Source organism: Passer montanus, unplaced genomic scaffold, assembly GCF_014805655.1.
Source record: "Passer montanus isolate IOZ18808 unplaced genomic scaffold, ASM1480565v1 scaffold237, whole genome shotgun sequence".
Taxonomy (NCBI): Eukaryota; Metazoa; Chordata; class Aves; order Passeriformes; family Passeridae; genus Passer; species Passer montanus.
Window position 1 is genome coordinate 149,613 of NW_024367004.1, and position 16,081 is coordinate 165,693.

At 60.9% G+C, this 16,081-nt stretch overlaps 1 protein-coding gene and 1 non-coding gene across 7 annotated transcripts; both read left to right on the forward strand.

Annotated features, from left to right (window-relative positions):
• The first annotated feature begins 380 nt into the window (after nucleotides 1-380).
• LOC120502922 lies at nucleotides 381-678 on the forward strand. Its single transcript, XR_005627617.1, has one exon.
• Nucleotides 679-2,370: 1,692 nt separating this feature from the next.
• Nucleotides 2,371-15,406, forward strand: ELAPOR1 (endosome-lysosome associated apoptosis and autophagy regulator 1). 6 transcript variants are annotated; one of them, XM_039710890.1, is made up of 22 exons: nucleotides 2,438-3,029; nucleotides 5,120-5,240; nucleotides 6,243-6,435; nucleotides 7,271-7,418; nucleotides 7,928-8,008; nucleotides 8,258-8,363; nucleotides 8,440-8,589; nucleotides 8,939-9,027; nucleotides 9,101-9,278; nucleotides 9,880-10,008; nucleotides 10,091-10,181; nucleotides 10,262-10,367; nucleotides 10,439-10,576; nucleotides 10,679-10,933; nucleotides 11,515-11,688; nucleotides 12,534-12,699; nucleotides 13,344-13,440; nucleotides 13,515-13,616; nucleotides 14,262-14,388; nucleotides 14,457-14,635; nucleotides 14,717-14,882; nucleotides 15,040-15,406. In XM_039710890.1, the coding sequence occupies exons 1-22, from the start codon at nucleotides 2,931-2,933 to the stop codon at nucleotides 15,151-15,153; spliced, it is 3,009 nt and encodes a 1,002-aa protein (XP_039566824.1). In that variant the 5' UTR covers nucleotides 2,438-2,930; the 3' UTR covers nucleotides 15,154-15,406. The 6 variants fall into 6 exon arrangements, with proteins under 6 accessions (XP_039566822.1, XP_039566824.1, XP_039566819.1 ...); XM_039710885.1 differs by having other exon boundaries at nucleotides 15,085-15,406; XM_039710888.1 differs by lacking the exon at nucleotides 2,438-3,029 and adding an exon at nucleotides 2,371-2,427 and having other exon boundaries at nucleotides 14,717-15,406.
• The last annotated feature ends 675 nt before the right edge of the window (nucleotides 15,407-16,081 follow it).

The window sequence follows — 16,081 nt, forward strand, 5'->3', positions numbered from 1 at the left end:
GGAGGATTTGTACAGGGGGGAGGCGGTGCTGTGGGGTGGGGAATTGCTGACTGGAGCCTCCTGGCCCGGTTCGTCGGGCTCTCTGGGGCCGGGAGCAATGCAGCCCGTCAGCGAGGGGCACGGAGGGCCGCGCCCGCGAGCCCCGCCGAGCCGTGCCGTGCCGGCCGAGCCCCGCCGAGCCGTGCCGTGCCGAGCCGGCCGAGCGCCGCCAGGCGCGGTGCACGACGGTCCTCCGGCCGCCAGGGGGCGCCAGAACGCCGCGCCACCATCCCGTCGTGCTCCGCGCGGCTGTGGTATATAAAGGGCCGGAACGGAAGGTGCTGTGGCTGTGTGAGCGCCCGCGCGCCTGGTTGTGTGTGGGAGCATGTGTGCGTGCGCTTCTGTGTGCGCGCGTGTGAGCCAGGGGTGTCCGTGTGTGTGTGTGTGTGTGTGTGTGTGTGTCTGTGTCTGTGTCTGTGTCTGTGTCTGTGTCTGTGTCTGTGTCTGTGTCTGTGTGTGAGGCGCCAGCCACGCTCTCCTCCCTACACGTTGATCTTATTCGATCGGCCGGGCCCCGCCGGGCCGAGGTGAGAAGAAAGCGCCGCGAAGCCCTCGGGCGCTGTGCGGCTGGGCCGGGGGGGATGAGTCGATCAGATAGGCGAGGCCACGGCCGCTGAGCGCCCTGCGATTCTGACCCGCGCCCACGTCTGCAGCCCAGGGGCCGACAGCGACCCGGTCCCGACAGCGACGGAAGACGAAACGCTCCAGCTTCATCCCGGCCCCTCCAGCGCCGGGGCGCGTGTGGAGGCGGGGAGTGGGCCTTGCAGCAGGCTCCGTACGCGCTTTGCACGGGTCTGTGCTGGCCTTGCGGGGCCGTGCACGCTCCGTGCCGTGCTGGGAGTGGTTCAGCGGGCCCTGCAGCTGTGTGGGGCACCAAGGCTGTACACGGAACTGTGTTGGCACCGTGCCACGTGTGAGATGGGCGCGGACCCTGCCAGCCCCGCGGGACGCCGGGGACTCTCATTAGATCTACGGGCTTCATGCAACACGGCGTCTGTGTTTTACTGGGGGGGTGTGGTGATGGTGATAGCCGTGGTGGTGACAAGGGGATGGCCACGAGGGGGCAGCTATGGTGAACACTGGGGGATGGCCATGGTGCTGACAGAGCTGTGATGGTAACCAGGGGACAGCCACGGTGGAAAAGTACAGTTGTGCTGGTCAGGAGAGGATGGCTGCAGTGGTAACAGGAGGACAGCTGTGGTGATAGCAAGAGGATGGCCGTGGTTGTGACAAGGGACAGTAAGGGTGGACGACCGAGGGGTAGCTACAGTGGTGACTGGAGGATGGGCATGAGAGGACAGCCACAGAGGTGAAAAGGGGATGGCTGTGGTGGTGACAAGGCTGTGGTGATGATGAGGGGACAGCAGTGATTCTGGCATTACTGGGAGAAGCATCTGGGGTGGCTGCTCATGGTGGCACTGCTGTGGGACACTGAGAGGAGGTCACCAACTTGATGGTGCCTGGCAGGCTTCCTCTGCCAAGGTGACACTGTGGATGCTGTGGGGCATGGCCACCCCATGCCACTGTAATAGCTGTGGCACAAGTAGGTGTGGGGTTGTCCTCATGCTGCCGTAGGGACAGGCATGATCCCTTCCTGTGGCCATGTCCCCCATGCCCGTGGTACTTGCTGGCATCCCTGTGCCACCACAGAGGGACATGTGTCACTAGTGTCCCCCAACCCAGGGCACCCTGTGCCACCAGAGTTGGGACTTCTGCATCGCCTTAGCAGCTTTGTCCCTCATGTCCTCTTGTGACTGTGGCCTCCGTAGGCCCATGTTCCCCATCTTCCTGTTTCACCATATTAGCTGTGTCCTCCGTGTCCCTCGTGTTCCCATGTTGTCTGTATCCTTCATGTCCCCCTACGTCCCCCATCTCCCTGTGTTCCCATATCAGCTGTGTACCCAGTGTCCCTCTGTAGCCCCTTTCCTATGTGTCTCCTATGTCCCTCATGTTCAGATATCCTCTGTCCCTCTGTGTCCCCCATTCTCCCATATGCCCGGTATTTGCCTTGTCCTGTGTCCCTGTATCAGCTGTGTACCCAGTGTCCTTGATATTTCTGTGTCCCCCGTGTTCCTATATCCCCTGTACTCTGTGTCTCTCGTGTCCTGCATGTCTGGAATATGCAGCCACATGTGTCCTCTGTCCTGTCCCCAGTGCAGTGGGGCTGGCCCGGCTCCATGAGGACATAGCCTGGGGGGCACACGAGTAGCACACAGTCTCTGATTGGGTGGAGGCGGCTCCGGGGTGCGGGGGGCTCATGACCCCCCTCGCCGTGTCCCGGTCCTCCCCCAGCACCGGGGAGGGGCTGTGCCCGGGGGCGGGGAGGCGGGGCCCCGAGACGGTCCCCGTGCTGTTCCTGGAATAACATTCCCAAATGCATTCCCAGGGGTAAGTTCCCGATGCCGTTCCCGAGAACACGTTCCGGGTATTGCATTCCCAGTCCCGTTTCCGGGGATACACTCCCAAGGATGATGGGACTCCCGGTGCCGATGCCCGGCGCCAATCTCAGGATGCCATTCCCGGGTATAACCTTGGGCTGCTGTTCCTGGGAGTTCCATTCCCGTGTCTCTGTTTCCGATACCGATGCGCGGTGCCATTCCCATGAATAACATTCTCGATACCCGTTCCCGGTGCTGTTCTCGTGGAGGCGGTGCCAGCTGCCGTTCCAGGTGGTTCTATTCGTGATCGACTTCCCGTTCCCTGGGGCGATACCCGGTGCCATTCCCACCGCTGCCGGTGCCCGTTCTCGGAGTGATGCCCGGCGCCGTTCCCGGGGGCGGGGGCAGGTAGCGGCAGGTGCGCGGAGGCCGGGCCGTTGGCGGGGGCGGGGCAGCGGCGCCGGTGCTCGCACCGGCCGAGCTGCCGCCGTTGCCACCGCCGTTGCCGCCGCCATGGCCGGTACCGGAGCCCGGTGGATGCCGCTGGTGCTGTGTCTGGCTGTCACCGTGTCACCGGGACGCACCGGAGAGCAGCTACATGTCTGCAAGGAGGTACCGGCGCCGGGAATGGCGGGGAGGGGGGGGGCAACGGTATCGCACCGCCAGCACCGCAACCACCCCCAAATTCCCCCCACACACCGATGAAACGGAGTCCCTGAGCACGAGGAGGCCGCTCCCTATGAGATGGGGGGACGAGGAGGGGACAGGTAGGGGTCGGGTGTCCCGGTGGCTCTGTAGGTGGGGTGTCTCCTATAGCAGGGAGGGACTGGCCGACTTCCTGGGGGCCCAGGGAGAGGTCTTTGCTCCCAGTGGCTCGGCCAGTGCCCGAGGGTCTCCTTGGGGACCCCAACTGGTGTCACCCCATTATCGTCCCTAAGTCCCTACCCTCAGACACGTTGGGGTCTCCCTGAGTGCTGCTGAGGGGGTGACAAGGAGTGGGGGGACAATCCCAATGGCCACGTGTCGTTCCCAGCACAGCACATGGTATTCTGTGAAGAAAAACTGTCACTCGCCAGGATCTGTCTGCCTTGGGGACAGCGGATGAGCCCCCAAATGCTCTCCCTGGGTTGTCCATCTTGCCCCCCCCCAATTTTCCTTGCCTCTCCTCAGACTTGCGGCTGCTTTTAATCTGGGCCAGGATTTTTTTTTTCCTCTGATCCAATTATTTTTGTCTGTGTTCCATGATCCAGAGCTGGAAACAATAGACTGGGGCTGGCACCTGCCCCAGGAACAATCAGTCCCCCAGAGGGGGTGTCCCCTGTCCTTCACAAGGCACAGCCCTTCTCCTTCTCCTGGCCAGAGCAGAGTTACAGTGGCAGTTTGGGGTGCCCTCCACCCCCAGAGCCACTCGAGCTGAATTAGGTCAATTTATGTAGATTTAATAAAAACCTGGAAGAATTTAAGAAGAGAGAAAAAAAGACCTTCTCCCCAAGGAAATCCCTCAGGACTGAGAGTAATAGGGTAGTTCGGGGCTGCTGAAAGTTGGGGTGACCCTCTGGGTACCCCCAAGGTGGTGAGGACCTTTCTCTGTGTCCCCATCCCAGGACCTGAGGGGTTCCATGCTGCCTGTACGTGGGCAGGGGCTGCTGAAGGCATCTCTCTGTCCTCACTTTTCCTTCTCCACCCCCCTTTTACCCCTCCAATCCCTCTTTCCCCTTCACATCCTCCCATCCCCCTCTTCTTCCCCCCCCTTCCTCCCACTCACCTCCCGTTGCTGTGTTTCCAGCTGATGGGAACATCAAAGCGGTTGTTTTCTCATCAACCTGCCACGCTCCAGCAGCCACTGGGAGCACGAAGCCACAGCACCGGCTCTGACACCTCAGAGCTGTTGCAGGGAGGGTGGGGAGCTCCCCTGGTACCCCAAACCCCAACACCACCAGCAGATGTGGCCTTCATGCTGCCCACGCCGTCTGTCCCTGGCATCACCTCACCAGCCTTAAGCCAGTCTCAGCTTGGTGCAGCTGGCAGGATGGTGATGGGGGGGCTGGGGGGCTGACCATGGTGCCTCTGCCGTCCCCAGCGCTTCCTGGTTCCCCCTGGTCCCCCTTGCATTCCCGCCCTATGCCCGGGGTGCTCCCAGGCCGTATCTGGGTTGTGCCACAGCTGTTCGATGAGCAAAGTGTGTCACAGCCGCGCCAAGGCACACCAAGGGGCGTGACAGTGCCATGTGATCCCAGGAACACGGTGGGGGAGTGCAGGGATTCACCCCCACACCAGGGAGAGGTGCAGGGCTGCTGCTGCTCCAGGGCTCCTGGGCAACCCCAGCCGAATCATCCCCCCATCCACAGCACCCCCATTTCCCAGCATCCTCTCATACTGCCCCCCCACCCCTTGCCACCACCACAATACTCCCCCACTCTGAGCATCCCCCTGGACCCCAGCTCCCCTCAGTCCAGAGCATCTCCCACCCAGATCACCCCCATTTTCCAGTATCCCCCCCCACTGAACTCTGAGCACCCTCCCAAGCCCCCCTCACCAGGCCCTGGGCACCACAGGACATTGCCACACCTTAACTCAAAACCATCCCTTGAAGGCACTGCTGGGCCCAGGGGCCAGCCCCTTTCAGAGGGCACAGGGTGTGGAGGCAGCCCGGGAGGTCTCAGGTGCAGCTCCCGTGCGTGTTCCCTCTCTGTCTCCTGCAGTCCGAGTACCACTATGAGTACACAGCATGTGACAGCTCAGGATCACGCTGGAGGGTGGCTGTACCACACACGCCTGGACTCTGCACCGGCCTGCCTGACCCTGTCAGGGGCACTGAATGCTGTAAGACTCCGACCAGGAATGGGATGGGGTCAGGCTGGGGGGTGGTAATGGCAGGAATGGGAAATGAGGGCGGCAGGAGGGAGAGAGTGGGGAGACAAGCACCAGTGCAGGCAGCAACAGGAGGATGGAATGGGATCAGTGGGATGGGAATCCCCCGGGATGGGATGGTATAAGAACTACAAGCACTGGGATGGGATGGAATAGGAATCACACACACACCAATTCCCAGGGATGGGATGAGAGGGATGGGAACCAGAAACAGGCATTGGGGTGGGATAAGACAGATGGGAATCACATGCACACACAGATAGGGTGGGATGGTAATCACCCATACAGTCATGGAATGGGATAGAGAGGGATGGGAATCACACACACTGGGATGGAAATCCCCCCATCCCACACATGCACCAGGACAGGATGAGCAAGATGAGCACTCACTCACCTGGATGGGATGAGAGAGATGGAAATCCTGCACACAAAATGGGATAGGACGGGATGGGAATCCCACACATGGGCACTAGGATGGGATTAGAGGGATGAAAATCACACACACATGCATGAGGATGGGATGGGAATCACACACAGAGTCAGCAAATGGAATGAGAGTCGTGGCAATCCCACCACACGTACGTGGATGGAAATCTCCCTATTGCACACGTGCACCAGGATAGGATGAGCAAAATGAGAATCCCCCTCACAAAAACTCACTTACTAGGATGGGATGAGCAGGATGGGAATCCCAAACACATGCCCCCAAAGCCTGGGGATACCCTGGCTCCATGGCAGAGGGTTACATTCTGCCTGGATTGGGCAGAGCTGGGCGTTGGGTACCAAACTCATGGGTGGAGGGGTTGCCTTTGTGGAATGGTAAGAATGGGGGATCCCAGCACCTCCACCAGCTGGAGCACTTGGAAATGAAGAGCAGAGGGTGATGAGGCTGTAGCAGCACCAGGAGGATTGGGGGTGACCCTCCATGCCCTGTGCCCCCGTCTCCATTGGCAGCATTCTCCTGCAAGGCGGGTGAGTTCCTGGAGATGCAGACACAGACGTGCCGGCCCTGCGCTGCGGGCACCTACTCGCTGGGCACTGGTGTCCGCTTTGATGAGTGGGACGAGGTGCCCCATGGCTTCGCCAACGTGGCCACCAACCTGGAGGTGGATGACAGCTTTGGCGATGCGGCAGAGAACTGCACAGCGTGAGTCACTGTGTCACGGGCTGTGATGCCAGCACATGAGCACCTGGCATGTCAGGACGGGATGCGGGGCACAGCGAACAGGATGGGTGTGACACCCCTGTGCATCCATAGTGCCCAGTTGCCCCGACGCCCTTCGGTCATCCTGCCCTGGGAGGTGACACCAGCAGGGCATTACAGGGGCACCCTGATCACAGCAAGGGAACACACAGCCACCAGACCCTCTTACTTGTACCACAGCCATCAGGGCCCCTCATTTGTACCAGCAGCTGCTAAGCTCTCCCAGTTGTTCCACTGCCACTGAACTTCCCATCAGCTGGTTGTATCAGCAGCCACTGGTACACAGCAAATACAGACAGCCACCAACCCCTCCTGGTTGTACCAGCTGCCACAAACCCCCCTGGTTACACCAACAACCACCAAACTATCCCATATGTATTGGCAGGTTCTGAGTCCTCCTGATTATACCAACAACCAAGAAATCCTCCCAGTTGTACCAACAACCACCAAACCCTCAGTTTTACTGGCACCATCACACTGCTCCATTGATGTCCCTCTCAGCCATTCCCTACTCCCAGCAGCGTGCTCCTCATCCAGTCACATTCCCAGAACAGGCGGGCGCCACTCTCTTCTCCTTGCAGTCCACGTGGCTCTCAGCAGGCCAGGGGATTCTCACAAGGGATATGTGTCTAGCAACCACACCTTGCCATGTCCCTAAGATCTGCCCAAGCCCCTCTGCCCCTCATTTCTCCCCTGCTTCTTGGGGACCCTCCTGGCTGTCCCTACAATCCCTGTCCTGCCTGCTGAGAGTGATGACAGGATATATCACTTGCCCCAGGTCAACATGGGTGCCACTGGGGGATTACGTGGCCTCCAACACAGATGAGTGCACGGCTACCCTCATGTATGCTGTGAGCCTCAAGCAGTCGGGGACTGTCACCTTCGAGTACATCTACCCTGACAGCAGCATCGTCTTTGAATTCTTTGTGGGTGACCGGGGCACAGGTGGAGGGTATGGGTCTCTGGGGACATGGAGGGGTCCATTGGGATATGAGAGAGGGTCCCTAGGTACATGGGAGAAGTCCTTTGTGACCTGAGTGTGTCTGTGGGTACTCCTCAGGGGTCCCTGGGGCCATGATATTTGTCCCTAGGGACATGGAAGGAGTCCCTGAGAACATGATGTGCGTCCCTGGGGACATGGCAGGATCTCTGGTGGATGTGGCAGGGGCCTCTGGGACATAGGGAAGGGAACCCTGGATATATGGGAGGGGTCCCTGGGAACATCATGGGGGTCCTTCCAGACATGGAGGGATGCCTGGGGACATGAGAGTGGACCCTGGTGACATAAGGGGGGCCCCATGGGATATGGCAGTGGTTCATGGAGACATGAGGAGGGGTCCCTAGGAATATGGAGGGTCCCTGGGAGCATGGGGCTGTGTCCCTGGGGACATGTGGGGTCCCTGTGAACATGGGGTCCCTGACACTCTCCCTGCAGGTGCAGAACGACCAGTGCCAGCCCACGGTGGAGGAGTCCCGCTGGATGCGGACTACAGAGAAGGGTTGGGAATTCCACAGCGTGAGTGTTCGGTGGGAGGTGACACCGGGGGGAGGTCCTTCGGTGCTGCCCCGGCGTTTCTTGTCCCTCCTGTGGGACGAAGATGCTCCACGAGGCTGAGGAGGGGGTGGTGGGTGGTGACAGATGGGGGTGCCACACACCTCCCTCCACTGGTGCCAACCCCCTCCTTGGCAGTGGGATCCCCCACCCATGGTGCCAAACCCATCCCTGGCGGTGGGGTTACCCAATCCCGTGGGATCCTTCTCCCAGGTGGAGCTGAGCCGTGGGAACAACGTGCTGTACTGGCGGACCACCGCCTTCTCCGTCTGGTCCAAGGTGCCTAAACCGGTGCTGGTGAGGAACATCGGCATTACAGGTGGGTAGGGGCAGGAGGGGGGGTCTCAGGGTCACGCACCCACCTCCCTGCTACCTGAGCCTCCTCCCTCTCCCAGGGGTGGCCTTCACTTCCGAGTGCTTCCCCTGCAAGCCCGGCACCTTCGCCCCTGCCGCCGGCTCAACCGCCTGCCAGCCCTGTCCCGCTGACACCTTCTCCGGCAAAGGGGCCACCGCCTGCCAGCCCTGCGACCCTGACACCTACGCTGGTATGAGGGGACACCCAGGGCTCCCCCCTCCCATACACTGTCCCTCTAGTATATGACCCTGGGAAGGGGTGATGTGGGGAGCAGGGGTGACCTGACATCCCCTGGTGGCAGTGTTGGCACCCCTCACAAACCTCACACCTACGCTGGTGAGGGGGGCACCCTTAGGGGTCCCTTTGTCCCCGCAATCTGTGCTGCAGGAGTGGCCCTGGGGGAGGGAGAGATGATGTGGGGAGTAGGGAGCACCCACTACCCCTTGGTTGGGAGGGAAGACAAGGACACCCCGTGTGGTGGGAACAGCACTGGAGTCTTCGGGCTGTGCTGGCTCACCCATCGTGTCTCCTCTCGGCAGAGCCTGGCTCGGGGTCCTGCAAGCCACGTCCGCCCTGCACAGACAAGGATTTCTTCTACACCCACACGGCCTGCGACGCCAATGGGGAGGTAATGTGGGGGCACCCCGTGGTGGTCCCCCTGTCCCCCGGCGTTCCCCCCGGCTCACCCGCTCCCCCGACAGACCCAGCTGATGTACAAGTGGGCAGAGCCCAAGATCTGCAGTGAGGAGCTGCCGCAGGCGGCCCGGCTGCCATCCTCAGGGGTCAAGACTCGATGCCCCCCCTGCAACCCTGGCTTCGCCAAAGGCAACGGCAGCACCTGCCAGCCCTGTCCCTATGGCTTCTATTCCAATGGCTCTGGTAAGGTGGCCTGGTCATTGTCCCCAAAGCGTGACTGGGGCAGCCTGAGCTGCCAGGGGAAGGTGGGTGCCACTCCAGTGCTGGGTTGTCCCCTCCTGTTCCCATAGCTCCAATAAGGACACCTCCACCACTGTCCCCATGGAGTAACTGGGGTCTCTGGGGCTACTAGGAGGAGATGAGTGCCACCTCAGTGCAGGGTTGTCCCATCCTTTTCCCGTCATTGTTCCTAAGTGTGACCAAAGCACCCAAAGCTGACAGAGAGAAAGGCGGTACCATCCTGGTGCAGGGCTGTCCCTATGTATCCAGTAAGAACATCCCAGTTATTGTCTCTAGTAAGTAACTGGGATCCCTGAAGCTGCCAAGAGAAGGTGGGTACCACCTCAGTACAGAGCTGTCCTCTCCTGTCTCCATTACTGTCCCCAAGAGGTGGTTACCAGGTCATTCCAAGCTGCAGGGAGGGGAATGTGGGGGGACCACCCTAGTGCAGGGCTGTCCCCTCTTGTCCCCATCACTGGCCTCAAGAGGTAAGCAGGGCACTCCAAGCTGACAGAGAGGGAGGTGGGTGCCACCCCTGTGCAGGGCTGTTGCCTCCTCTCCCCAGCCTGCCTCAGATGCCCAGAGGGCACTGAGCCGGCGCTGGGCTTGGAGTACAAGTGGTGGAACGTGCTGCCCCCCAACATGGAGACCACCGTGCTCAGCGGCATCAACTTCGAGTACAAGGGCATTGCAGGTAGTGGCAGAGGGCTGTCCCTTCCCTGTCCCTTGCTGGGGCACTGCCAGGGATCTCTCTGAGTGTCATTGCATCCTTGCAGGCTGGGAGGTAGCTGGGGACTACATTTACACGGCAGCTGGAGCCTCTGACAGCGACTTCATGATCCTCACGCTGGTGGTCCCTGGCTTCAGGTGAGGTGGGGGCCACCACCAGGGAGCAGGGGGCACATGGCCATGAAGCAGAGCTAGCAGTGTCCCCATGCTGTCCCCAGCCCTCCAAGCCCAGTGCTGGAGGATACAGAGAGCAGGGAGGTGGCCAGGATCACCTTTGTTTTCGAGACGCTGTGCAGCGTTGGCTGTGAGCTCTACTTTATGGTGGTGAGTGGGGAGACACAGCAGTTCGGGGGGCACAGTGAATTTGGGTGGTGCCACCTCCCTCGTCCCCACAGGGTGTCAACTCACGCACCAACACTCCAGTGGAAACATGGACAGGTTCCACAGGGAAACAATCCTACACCTACCTGGTGGAGAAGAACGCGACCATGAGCTTCACCTGGGCCTTCCAGCGCACCCCCTACCATGAGGCGGTGAGGGACAGGGGGCTCTGCTTTGAGAGGGCTGGAGGGCCCCGACTTTGGGGGGTCTGGTGCGGGGCAGGGGGCAGATGGTGATGATGCTGTCATTGCCAGGGCCGGCGGTTCACCAGTGATGTGGCCAAGCTGTACAGCATCAACGTCACCAATGTGCAGGGGGGGGTGGCCTCCTTCTGCCGCCGCTGTGCCCCCCAGCCCACTGGGTCCTGTGCCCCATGTTCCCCTGGCAGTGCTGTGGACCCCAGCTCAGGCACCTGCCAGCCCTGCCCACCTGGCACCTACCTGCGGGGCCACCCCTCCGACGGGACACCCACCTGCCGCCCCTGTGGCCCTGGCACACGCAGCAACCAGGTGACTGGGCATGGCAGGAGGTCTAAGTGTTCCTAAGTGTCCCCATGGGTGATGCCAATGGGCCCCAGGGGAGTGACGCCAGCCTCTCCCACACCCAGGATGTCCCAGATGGTGGCACTGGCAAGCACCAGGAGGGTGACACCATCACGGGTGGGTGACACAAGCCTCCCCCAGTCATCCTGGGTGTATGACACTGTGTCCCCACGGAGGTGACACCAGCCCCTTACACGCATTCTGGGTGGATGACAGGATGGGTGACAGTGTCTGACCCAGTGTGGGTGATGCCTGCCCTCCTTGGCCATCTCCAGGGAGGTGACACCAGCCCTGTGGCAATCCTGGGTGGGTTACAAGGTGGGTGACAATGTCTAATCCTGGGTGGGTAATGCCAGTCCAATGCCAGTCCCCAGAGAGATGACACCAGCCCCTCCCAGCCATCCCACATGGGTGACAGTGGGTGACCCTGGTGGGTGTCACCATGGCCCTGAGATCTCTAAGGAGTGGTGCCAGCTCTCCAGAGTCCCCACAAGGGTGTCCCCAGAGGGTGGCATGGCCATCCCTGAGCTCCCTGTCCCTGTTCCCAGCTGCGATCACTATGCTACAACAACTGCAGCCTGGCACTGGCACTGCCAGGCCGGATGCTGCACTTCGAGTTCCCATCGTTGGGCCAAGGTGCTGGAGTGGGCACTGGGCCCAGCTTCACCCCCAAAGGGCTGCGCTACAGCCATCACTTCCGCCTTAGCCTCTGTGGGCACCAGGTGAGACCTGTGTGGGCAAACACATGTGCACACATGGGAACACACCCGGGGCATGGGCACAGGCACACAAGTGCAAACACGGGCACTTGGGTGGGCACTCAGGAGAATAGGCACACACAGGCAGGAGGCCACGTAAACATGCATGTAGACATGGGAACACACATGGGAAAGCACACAAGGGCACAGAAACATGCATGAATGTATGGGAACACACCTGGGCTCATGGGTGGGTGGTCATAGGTACACAAGTGCAAACACGAGCACAGGGTGGGGTGTGTGTGCACTCACAGGCACATGAGTACAAACACAGGTGGGCATGCAAATGGGTGGACACAAGCATGAGTGCAAACATGGGCACAGTGGGTGGGTACTCAGCAGGGTGGACACAGGAACACAGGTGGGCACACTGGGGCCCATACGGGCACGAGGGCTCAGGAATACCCACGCACACATGGGCATCTGGATGGGTGAACACAGGCACACGCCTGGGCACACAGGTTGGAGGGGCATGCAGGTGAGCAGACACAGACACACCTGCATTTGTGCTTGTAGTCATGCAAACACAAGGATGTGTATGCAAACAAACATTTCCACATGCAGGTGTGCAAATACAGGTGTACATGCTGTCACACCTGCATACATACACACACCCATTTGTGCAGTCACATGTGCACAGTCACACAAACACATCTGCACAGCTGTGCAGACACGTGAACACTCGTGTAAACACGTATGGACACTTGTGCAACCACACCTGCATACCTATGGCCCTACACACACACAAATGGCAGTCCCTTGTACACACAGTCTCACTCCACACACGTGCATCATGTATGTCCCCACAGGGCAGGAAGATGGCCTCATGTGCTGACAATGTGACGGCAGGTCGGGGGGGCCCTGCCCGTGTGGTCACCTCGTATGTGTGCCAGGCCATTCTGGTGCCCCCTGACATCACTGGTGCCCGTGCAGCTGTGTCTTCTCAGCCCGTCAGCCTGGGTGACCACTTGCTGGGTGAGCGGGGAGCGGGGGGGGGCACCCTGGGGAACTGGGACACCCCAAGGTCATTGAGACACATGGGCAGGACAGACACTAGAACATCTTGGTGGCACTGGCACACCAACACTGGGACTCCTCAGGGGGACTGGGACACGTGTGGGACAGGAACTGGGACACCCTCCTGGCACTGAGAGTGGGACACCTTGCTGAAACTAGGACACCCTGGCAGGACAGGGACCAGGACATCCCAGTAGCACTGGGACACATGGGTGGGACAGGGAATAGCCTACTCCAGTGGCACTGGGATGCCCCAGTGGGACTCAGACACCCTGGTGGGACTGGGACATCCCAGTGGCACTGGGAGTGAGATACCCTGGTGGGATTGGAACACTCTGCTGGGACTGGGACAATAGCACTAGGACATTTCAGCAGCACCTTCGTGGCACAGGGACACCCCAATGGGACTAAAATACACCCTGGTGGGACTGGGACATTACAGGGGCATCTTGTTTGGGATTAGGACATTGTCACTGGTATATGTCACTGACACCCCAGTGGGACTGGGACTCCTCAGTGGGACTGGGACACTCTGGTGGCACTAAGACACTGGGACTGGAATACCCTCCAGTGGGACTGGAGACACCCCTCTCTCCCTGCAGGTGTCACCACCAGCTCTGTGCTGGACAGCATCGTGGCTCCCCCAGAGCTCTTCTCCCCCAGCCACCCTGACCTGCCTGACATCATCTTCTTCTTCAGGTGCAGGCAGGTGACGGGGTTGACACCCACACTGTCTCCCCACTGTCCTCCTGACCCTCCATGTCCCCTGGCAGGTCCAACGACATGACACAGCCGTGCAGTGGTGGCCGGGCCACCACCATCCGCCTACGCTGTGACCCCCTGCGCATCGGCACTGGCACCCTGGCTGTCCCCAGGTGGGGAGGGGACATGGGGGACACCGAGGGAGGTTTTGGGTGACCCAGGTATCTCCCATTGTTAGGGTTGGGTGCATCCCTGGGGTGTTTAGCTTTGGAGACACCATAGTCACAATGTCAGTGTCCTGCACCCTGAGGTGTCACCCTGGCTGTTCCCAGGTGGGGGGGTGGTGATAGGAGAAAGGGCAATGCTTTTAAACAGTGAGAGAGTAGATTAGATTGCTTATAAGGAAGAAACATTTTATGGTGAGGGGTGGGGTGGGACACCGGGAACACCAAGGGGGGGCTTAAGGGACTCCCAAAGTGACCCAAACATCTCCTGCTGTCATGGGTGGGCATGTCCCTGAGGTGCTTTGCTTTGGGGACCACACTGACATGATGTCAGAGTCCCTCACCCTGAGGTGTCACCCTGGCTGTGTCACCGTGTCCCGCATGTACTCAGGTTGGCAGTGAAACAAAGGAGACTCCGAGGGAGGTTTGGGGACCTCAAAGATCCCCTGCTGTCATGGTTAGATACTTCTTTGGGGTGCTTCCCTTTGAGGGTACCACTGTTATGCTGTCCCGACCCTGGGGTGTCACCTTAGCTGTAATCCCCACTTTGGAGTGTCACCATCACCTGAGCACCGCCTTTTTGTCCCTCCGAAGCAAATGCCCCGAGGGCACCTGCGACGGCTGCACCTTCCATTTCCTGTGGGTGACGGCCGAGGGATGTCCCCGCTGTTCCAGCTCCCACCACCGCCCCATCGTCGGCGCCTGTATCGGTGGCGTTCAGGTACCGCCCCGTGCCCCGGGCTGGGCTGCGGCTCCTGCGGCCCCTGAACCCCCTTTCCCCCCCATCAGAAAACCACCTACGTGTGGCGGGAGCCCCGGCTGTGCCACGGCGGGGACGCCCTGCCGCCGCAGGTGATCCAGGCGTGCCGGAGCGTGGATTTTTGGCTAAAAGTGGGAATTTCCACTGGGACGTGCGTGGCCATCTTGCTGGCTGTGCTCGCCGCTTATTTCTGGAAAAAGACTCAAAAGTGAGCATTTGGCAGCGGGATTTGGGGACACGGGGGCTAGCACTGTCACGGGGCGGGTGATGCCACCACCTGCATTCCCAGGCTGGAATACAAATATTCCAAGCTGGTGATGGACGCGGCGGCTCGGGAGACCGACGCGACGTCGCCCGACAGCTGCGCCATCATGGAGGGAGAGGACGCGGAGGACGAGCTGCTCTTTCCCACCGAAATGTCACTTTTTGGAAAACTTAAAGCACTGACGGCCAAGGTGAGGGGTGGGGTGGGGGGATGGAAACAACCCTGGAGTAGCCACCGGACAAGCCATGGTGAGGGTGGGATTTGAGGATGGTCCGTGCCTCAATTCCCCACCCCGGAGGGGTCTCCGTGTCTCAGTTTCCCCGCTCCAAGGGGGCTCTGTGCCTCAGTTCCCCACCCCGGGGGCTCCGGGCCTCAGTTTCCCCACCCCACAGCGGATGCCGGATGGATTCGACTCGGTCCCGCTCAAGACCTCGTCCAGCAGCACCGATCGGGAGCTGTAAGAGAACGGGGGGCACCCTCGCATCCCCCAGCCCTCCCGGGAGCTGTGACGGGCCAGAGGGGCGCGCACGGACACTCCAGCCCCGGGCAGCAGAAGGGAAGGGGGGGTACCCACGGCCCATCCCGCGCCCCCCAACGTGGCCTTAGGGACCCGCTTCGCAGCGGAGCCTCGTTATGGCTTTTGTACGTGTGTCCCCACCGTGTCCTCCCCATCCCAAGCACCCAAAAATGCCAAATACAGGAGTGGGGTTTGTATAAGGGCTCCGTGTGTGTGGGCACACGGGGGCAGGGGTACACGCATAGGGGGTGCGGGGAGTTGAGCGTGGGCACCAAAAATGGCTGTGAGGAGGGTGTGGGGGTGTGCGCAGGGTGTCACACACGTGTGAGTGGGTGCCTAGGAGTGGGGTGGGGGAGCAGCGGAACTTTGACTTCCATCTGCACGCCCCCTCATGCACCATCCTCCAGATGGGTGGAGGCACAAGAACCCCGCCGGGACCCCCAAGGAGGCGACAGTGGGGTGACATGGGGTGACGTGGTGCCAGGGATGGCCACAGTTGTGCCATGGGGGGCGTGGGCGGCTCTTGGGAGCCCCATGAACAACTGGGGTGTGAGGTGTCCTCGGGTAGGAGATCCGCAGAGCCCACCAGTATCCCTGGGATGTGGCTGAGGAACCCCAGCAATCCTCGGGGTGCGAGGGCAGGACCGCGGAGACTCCTCTGGCAGGGGGGCTCAAGGACGCTCGGGCCCCTCCAGACCCCACCATATCATCCCCAGACCCTCTCATAACTTCCCGACACCCCCGTCCTCCGCCCTGCCTGGGTCCCCAGACGCGCTGGCAGCCCTTGGCGGGGCCGGGGGCGCAGGGGCCGCGCGGCGCCCCGACCCCCGAGCCCGCTGTCCCGTCCTGCTGCGCCGCCGCCGGGCCGCCAA